Genomic DNA, 15046 nt, shown 5'->3' with positions numbered 1-15046 from the left:
GATAGATAGATAGATAGATAGATAGATAGATAGATAGATAGATAGATAGATAGATAGATAGATAGATAGATAGATAGATAGATAGATGGATGTAGCATGAGGACCAGGTGTAATAGTTGCCCCCATGTGTGATGACCTTTCTTCAGCTCAGAGCTCAGACTTGTACAATACTCTCACACACACAAACATGGAGCAGATTCATTACAGATTCATAAGTAGCAACGTGCSCCCAACCCCTCCTCACCAAGACATCATAAAGGTCAAGTTCATCTTCGTCAGTATTCTCTCTTTGTCTCCCTGCCTCCCCTCCTCATTGTCTCTGGGGGCACAACAGCACCAGCCTGATGATGCAGGAAGCTGTGCGTCCAGGTGCAGGCTGTATTTGTGTTTATTAGTGTGCTGTCTGTATAGAATTCAGGCCACAGGAAGGTGAATTCATTTTCATTCTAAAACATTTCGGACTTTGTTGCCAATCACTTTTTCTTTAAAACCTGGTTTTCATAAGCTCTATGAAAACTTTCTCTAGATCTCAAACTGAACAATTTCACACTGATTAAATGTTGAAATAAAAATGTTGTTCAGCTTCTTAATGTTTTTCTGTTTACAGCTGAAACTGATTGTCAGGTGGCCCTATAGGCTTTGATTTATACATCAGAAAAAAAACATCTTTTAAATTTTTTCTAGACTCAAGTTGTCATGGAGACTAACTTAATCCAGTGGGATTGGATGGAGAAGAGCATGGGTGTTTGGACCTCACCTGAGCCACCTGACCCTGACTTCCTTCTCATGAGACTGCTGGCCTGACAGGAGGAATGGTACGGTATGCCATTTGTGCTGCAGGGGTAATAAAAAAGGACAAAATTACCAAACATGCCTTGTTTTGGTCATATAGCCTGATAACTATAATATTAATGGTGATAAATATCAGGACGTTGATGAAGTAAAGTTAATTTAGTTTATAAAGTTCCTTTTCTATGTTTCTTTTAAAAAAATTATGTCTAAAACTACAAATCACAAATAAAATGAAAGGCAACAGAAAGAAGAAAAAAACTTATATCTGCCCCTTTTTTCCAAAAAAAATATTCAAGCGTTAATAATTTTCATTTAACAAAAACAAAACAAAGAAAATGTTAACTCCTTTTTTAACAAAACCGAATTTGATCATTCTCTTAAACACCTTGATCTGACATTTTTAACATCACTCTTGTTCCATAATTTTATTCCTTGGATTGAAGTACACCGTTCGTTCAGACTGGTTCAAAATTTAGGTTTGACAAACATCTCTATCCCCCTTTTACCTCTTTTAACTAAATTTAATTGGATGTTTAGAGGTAATGTGTTTTTATGAGCCCGATACATAACCAATAAAATATAATCAATCAAATCATAGAACTTCAATAACTTCAAATGACAAAATAACGTATTTGATGGGTGACTGTAATGTTTTCTTGTGATAGTTCTTACAGCTCTTTTCTGTAAAACAAAAATAGGATTAGTAAAATTTTGCATGCTTTCCCCCAGACTTCAATACAATAGATTAAATGTAGAACAATTACTTTATTCAATACTAGATTTAGTTATTTTTTGTTCTTAAATTATTTATGTGAGATTTCCATGTTATCTTTTTATCAATGATGACACTCAGAAACATAACCTCACTGACTCTATAAATAAATACCTTTGGTCCAAGTACAGAACCCTGGGGAACCCCACAGGTTCARATCATTTATTTGTACAAACTGTTTCCTATCTTTCAAATAGCTAGATAGTGCTGGTCCTCTAAAACCATATTTGTGTAGCTTTTCAAGGAGAATAGCATGGTCAGTAATGAGCTGAGGTGATRAATTCACATATTCTCAAACACATTTATACAAATTCCACATTCAGACAATAAATAATTATTACAGTAAATTCCACCACAATGTTATTGTCATAGAAAAAAAATATTTCACGAGCAAAACGGCTCTATTTGATTATTYCTCACCATAAAATAATCTTAGTTTATAACTCTGGCATGAAAGTCGGCATTGTGCTTTCCTTCAAGGAATGCCAGACCTTTAATGCTCAAAGTTAATGTCTCTTAAAATGATGATAAGACACAAATGAATCACTTTTAAGCTGAACTGATAAGGTCACACATCATCACAGAGATATAGGGTTTCACAAGTTAAAATGGTGTGTTTTAATATGAAAGGAGTGTCTGACATGTGTGTTGCTAAATCATCTTCCTTTTTTTCTCCTACCCCCCCCCCCCCCCCCACACACACACACACACAAGGCAGAGGAAGCTCCAGAATGACTGACAGCCGGGCGGAGGTGACAGGGAGGATGCAGCGGCTGTCTCCCTCGGTCCTGTCGGTCAGTCAGCCTCTCCGTCTGTGGATATCAGCCGCTAAAACACTTGAAAACATCAGCAAAGGAGCAAAAAGTCTGAGAGGTGAGTCGTTTTGTTAATATCTGCTCCAGGTTTGTCTAGCTTTGGTGTTACCTGCATGGTGACTCCATTTTCCTCTTAATTTATATAAGCCTAAATCGTGTTTTTTTTTTAAGTCTAAAGCAGCTTGAGTCCAGGTGCACCTAGAAAAACTCATCGTGTAATAAACTTCGAATTAAACGACTTTATCTATTTTTTCCCTCTTTTTTTCAATTTGTGTAATGACTCAGACTCACCAAAGGGGGCGGTGTTGGACCAGTTTTCACTCCATTGGGTAAAAAAAAAAATGCAACGATTAGAACTGATTGTAGACTTAAATGTTTAGATCACTGTTCTATAGAACCTCATTGGAACTGATAAATACATAAAACCTGTTTTAAAATAATTTATTTTCCTAGCAGACATGCTTAGTGATGACAAAACTATTATATTTAAGAAAAAAACGTTAAAAAAATCAAATTCCCTTGGATATGATCATTGTAATTCCTGTCTGCATCCTTTGGTAAAGGAAACAAAATAAACTTCCCATTTTATTAAACCAGTTTTATTTATAAAGCACCTTTAAAAAAGTCAGAGCTGACTTTAGTACATTGGGTCGTTATATTAAGATTGTATTTGTTTATTACCATTCAGATTTGATAGATTACATTAAAAATAGGCTACTAAACTATAAAATAAAACACACTACCCTGAACTATATCAAATGGTGAATTTTTAGAGGTTAATCTTGTACTATTTCATTTATATTGATATGCAATTAAGACATGCAAGTAGTCAATGTAAACATAACACTTGGCTGAATCTGCCAAATACTGTACAGAAACTTGAGTCAGTTGACTAACCATTGAACTTTAATTATTAGTTGTGTTTTCCCAGAAAAATGGGTGAAATACATAGTTTTTAAGTAAATTTCAGTTGTGATTGTTTTTTTTAATGTGTCTCCATAATTTTCTCAACAAATCTGAAAATAAATACAAATTAATCAAAAGTAGATGGCTTCATGATCATCGATGAACGTCACATTTTTAACCTATTTTGAGAAATTTTGATTCTATAGGTAACTAAACAGGACTAAACTGGATTTAAAATGTAATTTTGTTAATTTTTGTAATAGTATATGCTGGCTGTGATAAGTTTCAGCTATTTTAAGCAAAAGTAGAGTGCCTGTTTACAGTTTTTTTATATATAGATTTTATTGTCATTATTATTTTATTTTGGGATATCATCACTGAGAATATAAGAAAAACAGGCTATTTTCTRACTGGTCTTCATGTCATTGTAACAAAAAATTTGCACATCAGTGCATTGGCAAAAACTTTATCTTATTCTTTAACTATTTGTTTACTAAGCGTCTATCTGCCAGATATAGCTTGTTTTTATTTTTGACAAATTTGCAGACAAAACTCTTTAACCTATGCCTATTACAACCAGCACATAGCCTACATATTACAAAAATTGTATATATTTATAGTAAACAAACTTATGTTTTAAATTTATATTTTAACTTAAAATGCTGCCGTCTTAATATTAGGAGTAAACATTAGGATCATATGTTTTATAGTCTAATAAAATGTCTATTTAAAGTTGAATAAATATTTAAGTTGTGTCAACTAAACCAAATGTCTGGTTGTTTGTTTTAGGAAACTTTAAAAGTTTTTTTTAATATATATATATTGTTATTTATGATTATTTTTTCCAAGGCAAAGTTTTTGATACCACGGTGTGCTTCCTGTTCCTGCAGCTCTCCGCTCTGCTCGCTTCTCTTAAACTCACCAGCACCATGGGGAGTTAAGGGCAAGGCGACGGGATGGTTTTTGTTCGCGTTTAGTCACTCAAAGCTTATCCACATGCTGCCTTTTGGACCACATTGTTCGCGCCAGTATTCCCGATGCGGCGGATTACGGGGAACGGGCTCTCAGAAACGGTAAAACAAACCAACCAGTTCGTAGCGAGAAGAAACAAGTGGTGGTGGTGGGGAAAGGAAATAATAAAAACACGGGACGTGAACGCACCTAGCTTAGTGAGCTAACAAACCGAGCTAGCTGCTGCTGCTGCAGCCAGCGGAGTGGAAAACGTGCCCCTCCGCTTTCATGTCCCGTTTGATCTTAACCCAGCCGATCTGTAGGAGTTTTAAACTGCGACAAAAGTTGTGTGTTGCTTCTGTGGGAGTTAGCCTGGCACAGTTTGCGCTTGTGTTGAAGTACTCTTCGCATGCGAGGCCCTCTCTTGTGTGGCTGTGGAGTTTGTTGCTGCACCCATCCCCCCACCGTCTCTGCAGGCCAAGATGAATGAGATTCTCACTTCAAAGCTTTTGGCATCGCTGGTGGCATTTGCTACGAAGCTAGCTAGCTGGCTTAGCTTGTTAACACTAGTTGATTGTTTGGGGGAGAATTGTGCGAAACTGCACAAAGTGCGAGAGCTGGAGGGTGTTAGCTCAGCTAAGTGAGCTCAGTAATGCTCGACAACAACTTAAATAATGAACAAGGCTCGGAAATGTGCTAATAGTTCAGATTGTTTTTAGTCACGGCCAGAGCCTGAAAGTTATGTAAAACAATTTGCTTTAAAACGTAGGCTTATGAAGTCAATTAGCACTGAGCTAGTAAGAATGTGTTCTCATTTTAAGACACACGTTTGCTTTTATTGGTTTGTTCAAATTAGGTCACTGGTTTTGTGTTATTTACAGCAGAAAATTAAAACCTGTCTAAACATCCAGAGAGGTTCTTGTAATGTTTTGTTGGTATAATCAGTTGTTTTCCAGGTTTTCTGAAGGTCTTTCAAAGCTTCTTTGTTTATTTTTAGTGTTGCTTTGTATCAGACCATGGCAGCATATATATTATATACATTGTGTGATTAGGAGACAAAAAACAAACAAACAAACAAAAAACACAAATCAAAGACCTTACACTGGACCCCAGAAACATCCCCTGCAGCTGATAATCAACTGATGTGGTCCCCAAAGTGTGGGTCAGGACCCCACTGTGGGTCATCTAACAGCATGTGTGGAGTCTTATGAGGATTTCCACTGATCAAATAACTTTTGAATAATTAGATATATGATAAAATCTTAAAATAAAAGTTGTAAAGCGACAACAGAAAACGTCTTTCGTTCTCATCATATTCTTGTTTATTTGCCTCACTAATAACAGTTTGTACACTTGAACCAACAGTTTTAAGTGACAAGTCTCTGCTAATATTTTGTCACTGATCTATTATGTCAAGCTTTCAGCTAAATGCTATTTATCACCTTGTTGGTATTGAAATGTTATATGCATGTCTTTTATCTTTTGTACTTTAAAACACTTAACAAATGTTTGATTTTTATTGACTGATTTTTTGTCTTGTTTCTGTTGCCTTTCATTTTATGTTATTTGTAGTTTAATAAATACATAAAAATGAAGGAAAACAGCTTTTGTCTTTGTTACTGGCTGCCTGTAACAAAGTGACTAACATCTGATTTAAAATAGTTTTTTGGCCAAATTCTTGGTCACTTGATGACAAAACGCTTGTTTCTTTGTTGAGTTTAGGAGCTCATAGGAACAAATATTTCATTGAAAATGGCTGGGTGCTATAATAAAAATGAGTTTTAAAAAGGTGGAAATATAAAAATTACTCCTAGAAAACCCGACAAGCTATTAATCAAGACCACTTTAAAAAATCTATAAACTAACCTGGCTTTCTCAAAACAAATAYATATTAACAGTGAAGAATGATTTAGTTACTGTATAGTTTTATTGAGTGTCCATTTATCTCTGCGGTCTGCTGTGCTGTAGAAGGTGTTGGAACTAATGTTTAACTCTGTTGTACTGACTGGCTGTTTTCTTGTTTTCCTCTTAGGTTAACTTGTTTTCCAGTCGAATCACAGCTACAGGAGAAGGTCTGACCTCTGCCTTGAGCAATCATGAGTGTTGTCAGAGAATTGCACGGGATCGGGTACAGGGGTGGTGGAGGGGTTGTGGCCTCTCTGAACGGTCCCGCCCACTTTACCGAAGATGCACCACGACCTCCAGTTCCTGGTGAGGAAGGGACTGACCTGGACCCCCCGGTCCAGTCAGTCAGCAACCGTCCAAACGCCCTAAACCAACCCCAAGGCCACCCCTTGTCATCTAAAATGGGGGATCCATCAAGCTACTCGCCCTCTTCATCGTCTGCAACTCCACGTCGCCCTGACCTGGACTTGGGCTATGAACCCGAGGGCTCAGCCTCTCCGACTCCACCGTATCTGAAGTGGGCTGAATCGCTACACTCTCTCCTAGATGACCAGGAAGGTACCCAGCTGTTCAGATCCTTCCTGTGCCAGGAAGGGTGCGAAGACCTAGTTGACTTTTGGTTTGCGTGCTCGGGATTCAGGAAGACCAGCCAGGAGAAAAGGCCCAAACTGGCTAAGGCCATCTACAGGAAATACATCATAGATGGAAGTGGGATCGTCTCCAGGCAGATCAAAGCAGCTACTAAGAGCTTCATCAGAGACTGTGTGGGAAAGCAGCATCCAGACCCTGCCATGTTTGAACAGGTAATGCACAGTGGACTAGATTAGATTACAAATGTTATAGAAGGATGGAGCTATATATTACAATTGCTAGGGCCAAGTCCTGTTGAATGACTAACATTGAAAGTCACTCAGGTGTCAATGTAGCCAAGGTACTGATCTGAAGCTGGATGTTTTGTTTGCATGATTGTAAAATGAGGCTGTGGGCTTTGATTGGTTTGATGCAGATTGGCTTGTTCCTGTGATCCGTAGGCTGCAGGTTCGAGCCTAGGTTGCATCAGGAAGATTATAAAGTGTAAAAAAAAAAATCGCAAAATCTTTTTTGCAAGTTTGCTCACGGTGGAAACCCCTGTAGAAGGAAAGAAACCAAAACAATGAAGGAGAACACCTAAGTGGTGTAGCTTGAACTTTTGGTCCATATGAGATGTGTTATTCTCCATTGATGTGACCAAAAAGTGTTGGTGTCACACTTGCCATTTAGACCTGTTATTTTGTGCTTTTTTTTTTTTTACAGTAAACAATCATTTATATTTTTCAGCTCACACTGGTTTGATCAGCTGTAGTCACTTAAAACATTAGATAGTTTGAATATTATCGGCTTTTAGGAGAAGTCTAGCTGTTTTTCATTTCTTTTTAGTACTGGACATTTTTCTTAAAGAGTGAAACTAACAGGAAACGACTGACCACTATATATGTTATTCTAATGAAATTAAAACAGAGAGGATATCAGCATATAGTACTATGTACACCAAGTTTTGACAAAGAAAATCTTTATTTTTTGTGCAGCTTCTGTCCAACGCTGCTATGTTTTCCACAATAACAGTTTTTTTGACATACTGATATGAACTATAGTGAATGACTTGAAGATGTAAGAAACGGTGCCTTTAGTTATATTCTGATTGGATAAACTGAAAAGACAAATGTGTTCATTATTGTTCTTAAGGGTTTGACTAAATTATGCTGTATAAAGCATTAATGTAAAAGCAGATGATGAGTTAAAACGGGTTCTCAAGCCATTTGGGTCTGGGGACCCCTTACAAGGGTGAAAAAATTCCAAGGACCCCCTCTTAAACCCTGCGCTGTTTTAAAAGATAATTTGTCATTTCAACCTCTAAATGCCATGGGAATATATATTTTTATGAAGTTTATTATGTTTGTTTTATTAGTTCATTCTTCTCCATGCATTTTTAAAAATAAAAACCAAATTAACAATTTAGTTAAATTTTTTGAGGACCCCCAAGACACCTCTCACGGACCCCTGGGGGTCCTGGATCCCCAGTTTGACAACCTCTGGTTTAAAAAAATTGCACCCTAAAAAGTTTAGATTTGATTTGATCAAAGAAACAAAACTTTTTAAAATAATATGGGGGAAAATTAACATCTCTATTTATTAATAAATATAATTTTAGGGTATCTTCTTTCCACTGGTCGCACTTATGCTCCTAACTTAAAGTATTAGAAGTCAAACTTCACTTTTAATATGTCAGGTAAGAATAATTTACCCCCTAACCCCAAAGCTTTAAATTTACACCTCCAGTTAGTAATTTTGGTATGTTTTTTTTTTTTTTGTGTGCCTTTCATAAATATTTTTGTAGTTGTTGAAATAAGCCTAAGTTTTTCTTTTAAAGTGTTCAAGTTTTCTTTAGTGATGGTTAGACTGCTTTAAAAATTTAATATTAGTTAACATCCTGACAAGGTCTAAGCTTTTGTATGTGTCCATTCTCTGTGATAAAGGCTCAGACGGAGATCCAGGCCATGATGGAGGAGAACACCTACCCTTTGTTTCTCAAATCTGATCTGTATTTGGAGTACACTCGGACAGGAGGAGAGAGCCCCAAGCCTAATCCCAGTGATCAAAGCCCTTCATCAGGGCCAGTCAAGTCTCTGGCGGGGTACTTGCCTACTCTTGAGGAGGATGAGGAGTGGAGGTGAGATTGAGGCCYCGTTTACACGGAACTGGTTTTCAGTGAAACCGCAACATTTTGGTTGCGATCCAGCCGCTCGTTTACACATCACTGGTGAGCGTCACGTTTTGAAACCAGGTCTCAGTAGCCGGGTCTCCATCAACGTTTTTTTTAATTCGCATTTTGAAGTATCGCATCAGAAAAGGTGAATGGAAACGGCATGATTCGAAAAAACTTACTCGAGTGGAAGTTTTTGGTAACTAGGGCTGCTACTATTAGTCGATTAGTCGACAACTAATCAATTATTGAAATAATCGATGACTAATTTAATAATCGATTAATCGTTTTCTTTTTTTTTTTTGTTCTTTATTTTGTTTTTCTCTCCAAACTGCTTTGACACCTTCCACTGCCACATCTRCCTTTCTGTCCTTGACACACATGCACAGTAGTGGTAACCAGTTTAGGCCGTGGACGTCACAAGACATTATATAAACAGGCTCTGGTATCATGGCTACCTGACAACAGAGCTCAAAAGTGTGGGATCATTTTAAGATTTTAAGAAAATGAAAGAGAAACTTGTGCAATATCTGCAAGGCAGAACTTGCCTTCCACAGCAATTATTTTTMGTTAGCATATAGCTAAAATCTAACCATGGTTATATAATAGCAGCTGCATTCTGGAGCAATAAGCTCTATGTTTTATATTCAACTAACGTATGATCTGATTAGTCGACTAATCGAAAAAAAATCGGTGATTAATCGATTATAAAAATTAATCGTTTGTGGCAGCCCTATTGGTAACACCCTCTGCTGAGGTGAGAAGCACCCCGCAGTTGTGAAAGTGCCAGCACACAACAAAAGTTTCTTCTAAACTAACAACAATTACAATAAATTACAGACAGCAGAGTGGTTTTTTTTTTTTTTTTTTTTTTGTTACTCAGCCTTTTCAACTTGTAGGGAAAAAAACACAAAAAGCATCCCAGATCCAAAGGAACATTAGTTTATTCACCAGGTTCGGACATAACTGTAATCATGCAGCTGATGCATGACCAGTGTGTGATCAGTGCCTGAATGATACCGGCATCAGGGTTGCCAGATTAAAAAATAAAATATTTGTTTTGCCAAACACAACACTCACCTTATCTTACAACACTCACAGTAATAGTAAGTCATATATACAGCATATCTGCTGTATTGACTCAAAATATGATTATTTTAAAGGAACAGTAAAACAGTTTATTATGTAAAACAGTTTATTTGGCAACCCTGCCTGGTACATTGCTGCACTGCAGTGGTTCCATTTAAACAGGTGATTTTATTTTTATTTTATTTTATTTTTTGTGTATTCACCCCAGTAAACATAAGCATTTCCAGAGACCGGTCTCGTGTGAACAGGGCCTGTCATAGTTGGCACAGAGTATTTTAGCCACAAATGATAAAACTGCAGATTATCAGCTGTCTTAATTCTAAATGCATTACTGCATTAATGTTTTGAATCCGTTTTTGTCATTTGCTCATAAATTGTGCATGAACCAAATGTTTATTTGTTTAGACATAATTTAACGGCTCTCAGTGATGGATATTGATCTGATCTGTAGGTGTGGAAGTGGAGGAGGGATGAGGGAGGAAGAAGAAGAGAAGGACGAGGAGTGTGGAGATACACCAGCTGGTAGGCTGACCCACAGCCTGCTGATGCAGACGGCACCACAGAGAGCCTCGACCAGCAGGAGGAGACAGGACAGCAGGGAGTACAGGTGTGTGTTGCCGTTCGTTCATAAACTGAGTCATTGTGGCTTTTTTAAATCTTGTGATCTAAAGCAACGCTTCTGCCCCCAGTGTGAGAGCAGGCTAAAAGTTCTGACGCGTGGACGCCAGTGGACAAAACTTTACAACATTTAGCTTGCAGTTTTTAGCCTTCTAACTGAATCAAAAGTAATTATTATAAATAATGACGGACAGTAATTCAAAATGAATATATATCGCCGTCGAAACGTTTTCAATAATGTTTATGACTTTTAAAGGAATTCAATGTTACATCAGTGCGTGATGACTTACACCCCAGGCTCAGTGCTCTGCGCCACCGCTTTGTTTACACCGTGCTAACAACGCTACCTACAACACAGTGAATATCAGCTGTGAGTGAACAAGCATTCACTGTTGGAGAGGACGCAGACAAAATAGGAAAGAAAAGATAACATAATTCATACGTGTGGAAGTGGTTCAGGTATCAAAGGTCTGATAAAGTTGTGACTTCTGAGGAAGCCATAGCTATTATAATCTATCTTGTGTATTTACTGACACGGGCAATAAAAATGACTAATACCAGCCAATAAGACATCACTAAGATTAAATAAGCATGAGGTTTTTATATATTTATTTATTTATTTTACGAAGAACATCATGTGCCTGCAGCTTTTCATGTTTATGTATATTGCTCTTTGAGTAGAAGTTGACCCTCCCCCATTTTTTGAGCATAAAAAGCATATAAAATCTAATCCTGATGTATAATGCTACCTCTAATTTCACACAGATGTAAGGAGGTTTCAGCCTCGGCTATGTGCCCTCTGGTGGGGAGACATAGGGACAGCTTGACCTTCCACGTCGCTGAAAACGATTCACGCCCAGAACAGAGGCTGGTTGTTAAATTATAGCAAGATGGACTATGGAGCACGCTCTGCAATTAACAAAAAAAAATTTAATTTTTCCCTTCTTTTTACTCAAGTGTGAAAAAAAAAAACAACTACTGTTTTTGTTTATAAACTTCGCTATGTGCGACGTACAGCGGGAGAAAGGGCGAAATGATGATTTATCGTCTGCGACAGAATACTTCACTTTTTATAAATATATACAGTATAAATGAATGAGGAAAAAAATAGAAACTTCTTGCAGTAGTACATTAGAAGAAAAAAAGAGTTAAAATTTACTCCCATGTTTAATACAAGCCCCCAACTTTAGGTTAAATTTCTCGCAATATACACTCATAAATAAGATAAAATTGACAGTATCTGGATTCTTCCTCAGACCGTGGCGAGAGCCGGTAAACCCCTACTACGCGAACATGGGCTATGCTCGCGCTCCAGCCACCAGCGCCAACGACAGCGAGCAGCAGAGCATGTCAAGTGACGCAGACACACTGTCACTGACCGACAGCAGTGTGTAAGTGCAGCAAAAGTTATTAATTCAGCCATTTCTGTGTGCTAAATGTCGCACCTGCAAGTGATGTTATAAACAGGCTAATTATCTATATTTTTTGTGTGCAGAGATGGTATTCCTCCTTACAGATATCGGAAGCAGCATCGTAAAGAGATGCACGAAAGTGCCAAAGCCAACGGCCGTGTGCCCCTACCTCATATACCTGTGAGTAGAGACGTCGATCATTCAGCGCACGCCTCATCCTGTTTGCAAGTTTTTGTCTTCTGTCTGGAATGTGTTACCAACAGTTACTGGATTGGGTGTGGCTAGCGCGTTGCTAGCTACATGGATATTCAAGTCTATATATATATATAAAATATATGGGTGCAACGATACAGAAAATTCACGATTCGGTTCGGCTCGATACTTTAGTCCCACGGTTCGATATTTTTTCGATACCAAAAAAAAGAGAAATTTCCATGCCCATTTTAACTTGTAATTTATTTAAATTAATTATGAACATTTGTTTAACCTCAAAAGTACAGTTTTTAAGTTAAACGTTGCTGAAACAGTAAGTTTCTCAGTGGATCTGTGCTCAAAAATGCAGCCTAGGTGGAGTAGTCGAACACAGATCCACTGATCCTTTAACACAGAGCATCTTCAGAAGACAAGTTGATAAAGTAAATTTTTAAAATCTGTATTGTTCGATAAGAGTGTGTATTGAACCTAAAGCACTGTTCGATATGGTTCGATACTGGTACATGTATTGTTGCACCCCTAATATATAACTATAAAAGTTTTTGCTGTAAACTACAATAATTTTAACATCAGTAAAAACAAACTAAAAAAATACAAATTATTTCATGTCACAAAGAATTGTTTAATGAATTTATTTTTATCACAAAGAATTATTCTTCAGTTTCACAATGATGCAGACTGTATCTGAAGCCGACCCACAGCTGGCACATGTTTTTTCCTCCTTTTCTCTGTAAATGTTGAAAAACACAATTACTGGATGCAGAAAATATCTAAATAAACCAGCCTGTCTGACAATGTGCTATTTTGTTTATGATGCTCGATCATTGCATTAGTGTCTGTCATTAGTGAGTCTACATGATAATTTCTGAATTATTACGCAGTCTAACTAGTCAACAATCCAATAAAGTCCATATTTACATGTTTAATGTCAGTAAATAATATATTTGACAACAGATAAAATCAATTTCAAATAAGGTTAAACATAAACTTTGAAGCTGTTTAATGTTACATGCATACAGGTTTTACAATTAAAATAATTAATTTTGGTTAAATATGCGTAATATTTACCTGTGAAATATAACCCTTTTAGGTCTTGTAAACATGTTGTAACAATTTCTGCAGTTTATAGCAAAGTATTTGTAMCATTTGTACATTTATAAAGCATTTGTTTGCACTGCACTACGTTCTGCTCATTGATTTCAATGGTTAGCGTTAGCATTAGCTCAATGCATAAAAATCCCCCTTGCGAAGCACGCCCAGGTCACGTGACGCCCAATCCAGTAATATATATCAATGTGTGTTACTTGCATGTCAATCAGTTCACAAGTTTGGCTGTTGGATTTTTGAAACATGTGGCAATTACCAAAAAAAAAAGTTTAATGGTGTTTTTTTTTTTTTTTTTTTTTTCCTGAAGCGTACGTATCGCATGCCAAAGGACATCCACGTAGAGCCGGAGAGGTTTGCAGCAGAGCTCATCAGCAGGCTGGAGAATGTTCTCCGAGAAAGAGAGGCTCAGGAAAGACTYGAAGAGAGGCTGAAGAGAGTACGACTGGTGGGTTTCACAACGCCCTGGAAACTTTCCATAATGTGCTAGTGATGGTTTCACCTTTTGGATTGAGTCTGTCTGATGTCCGTTCCTTTAAAAAAATTTGAATTAACTGTGAAAGGTGTGCTGAGTGACGGGTGTTGACTTAATAATAATCAGAGTTTTTTTTTATTATTGCTGGTGTTTTCTTTCTTTTTGAGTGTGTGCACAGGGTTTACTTATGTGTCTAACGTCTGGTTAAAATCTAACTGTTAAAACTACTGAATGTGTTCAGTAATTAAACACTGGCCTCGTGTTTCCAACAGGAAGAAGAAGGGGAGGATGCTGACGTCTCCATGACAACCTCCATGTCTTCTCATAGCATACCACTCACCCTCCCCTCATCGTTTCCACCTCTATATGGTGCCCGTTACTCAGAGACCACTGCTAACACAGGGACAGCCGCCACTTACGGCGGCCTGGTTGCCATCGAGGACTCCCACGAAGTCGACCCCGAGTCCATCTTGGACGAGCACGTGCAGCGGGTGATGAAGACGCCAGGCTGCCAGTCGCCGGGGGCGACCAACGGCAGTTTGGGGGGAGGAGGTCGGCACACTCCGCCGAAATCATCCCGCTCACCCGACGGAGGAATCGGGCCTCCTCACTACTCAGCACACCGAGGCGCGGGGCACAGTTTGCCTGCTGCTGGGGTCAAAGGTAGGACGCTGTAGTGTAAATCTGCACTTAATGCACAACATATTATTAGTATAAACTGTATTGTTTTTTTCTTCTAAAGCATTTTATAAATGTCAATATTTAAGAATGCAGTCTTACTGTGAACTAAGGGATTCACGATTAGTTGTAACATTGGACTTTATCTGATAAACATTTATTTTAACTGTAAAATAAAGACTGTATAAACATTGTAGCTGTTTCGTTGTTATAATGTTTAAAAATATATTTTAACACGGACGGGGCCATTTTATTTACACGCAAAGCATTTTGGGTAAATGATGACATGGATAGGTCCTCGGTGCAAGGCTGCTAGCGAGCTATATCCACCCTGAAGGTTAATCTTGGACAATATCTGATGATCGACTCTTTTAAATGAAACCAGAGAGCGTTGACAGAAAATGACTGAAAATATAGATGGAGGACCTCAGTTTAGCTTGTTTGTCGCGCTAGCGCCGAGCTAATACATATAAGGCAATATAGTAGCGTCGGTGCTAGCGCAAAGGCTAACAGGCTAAGCTGAGGTCCTCCATCCATATTTTCAGTTCCAGGCTGAGTCATTTCTACCTTCTCCTC

The 15046-nt window shown here is 37.7% G+C and overlaps 1 protein-coding gene across 2 annotated transcripts in view; it reads left to right on the top strand.

Moving 5' to 3' along the window:
• The window catches only part of LOC106522717 (axin-1), a 23469-nt gene that overhangs the window by 3113 nt on the left and 5310 nt on the right, over window positions 1-15046 (top strand). The window contains exons 2-10 of one of the 2 annotated variants that reach the window (XM_014015850.1): window positions 685-815; window positions 2279-2437; window positions 6269-6944; window positions 8655-8848; window positions 10422-10577; window positions 11845-11979; window positions 12084-12180; window positions 13628-13765; window positions 14065-14455. In XM_014015850.1, coding sequence (XP_013871304.1) covers window positions 6333-6944; window positions 8655-8848; window positions 10422-10577; window positions 11845-11979; window positions 12084-12180; window positions 13628-13765; window positions 14065-14455 — 1723 coding nt within the window. In that variant the 5' untranslated portion in view covers window positions 685-815; window positions 2279-2437; window positions 6269-6332. Of the gene's footprint in view, window positions 1-684; window positions 816-2278; window positions 2438-4191; window positions 4359-6268; window positions 6945-8654; window positions 8849-10421; window positions 10578-11844; window positions 11980-12083; window positions 12181-13627; window positions 13766-14064; window positions 14456-15046 lie in introns of those variants that run through there. The other variant, XM_014015849.1, reaches the window with a different exon arrangement.

The sequence above is a fragment of the Austrofundulus limnaeus genome, unplaced genomic scaffold (genome assembly GCF_001266775.1).
Source record: "Austrofundulus limnaeus strain Quisiro unplaced genomic scaffold, Austrofundulus_limnaeus-1.0 Scaffold135, whole genome shotgun sequence".
NCBI lineage: Eukaryota > Metazoa > Chordata > Actinopteri > Cyprinodontiformes > Rivulidae > Austrofundulus > Austrofundulus limnaeus.
Note: the sequence above shows the minus strand (reverse complement) of the source record. Positions and strands in the feature narration are given on the sequence as shown.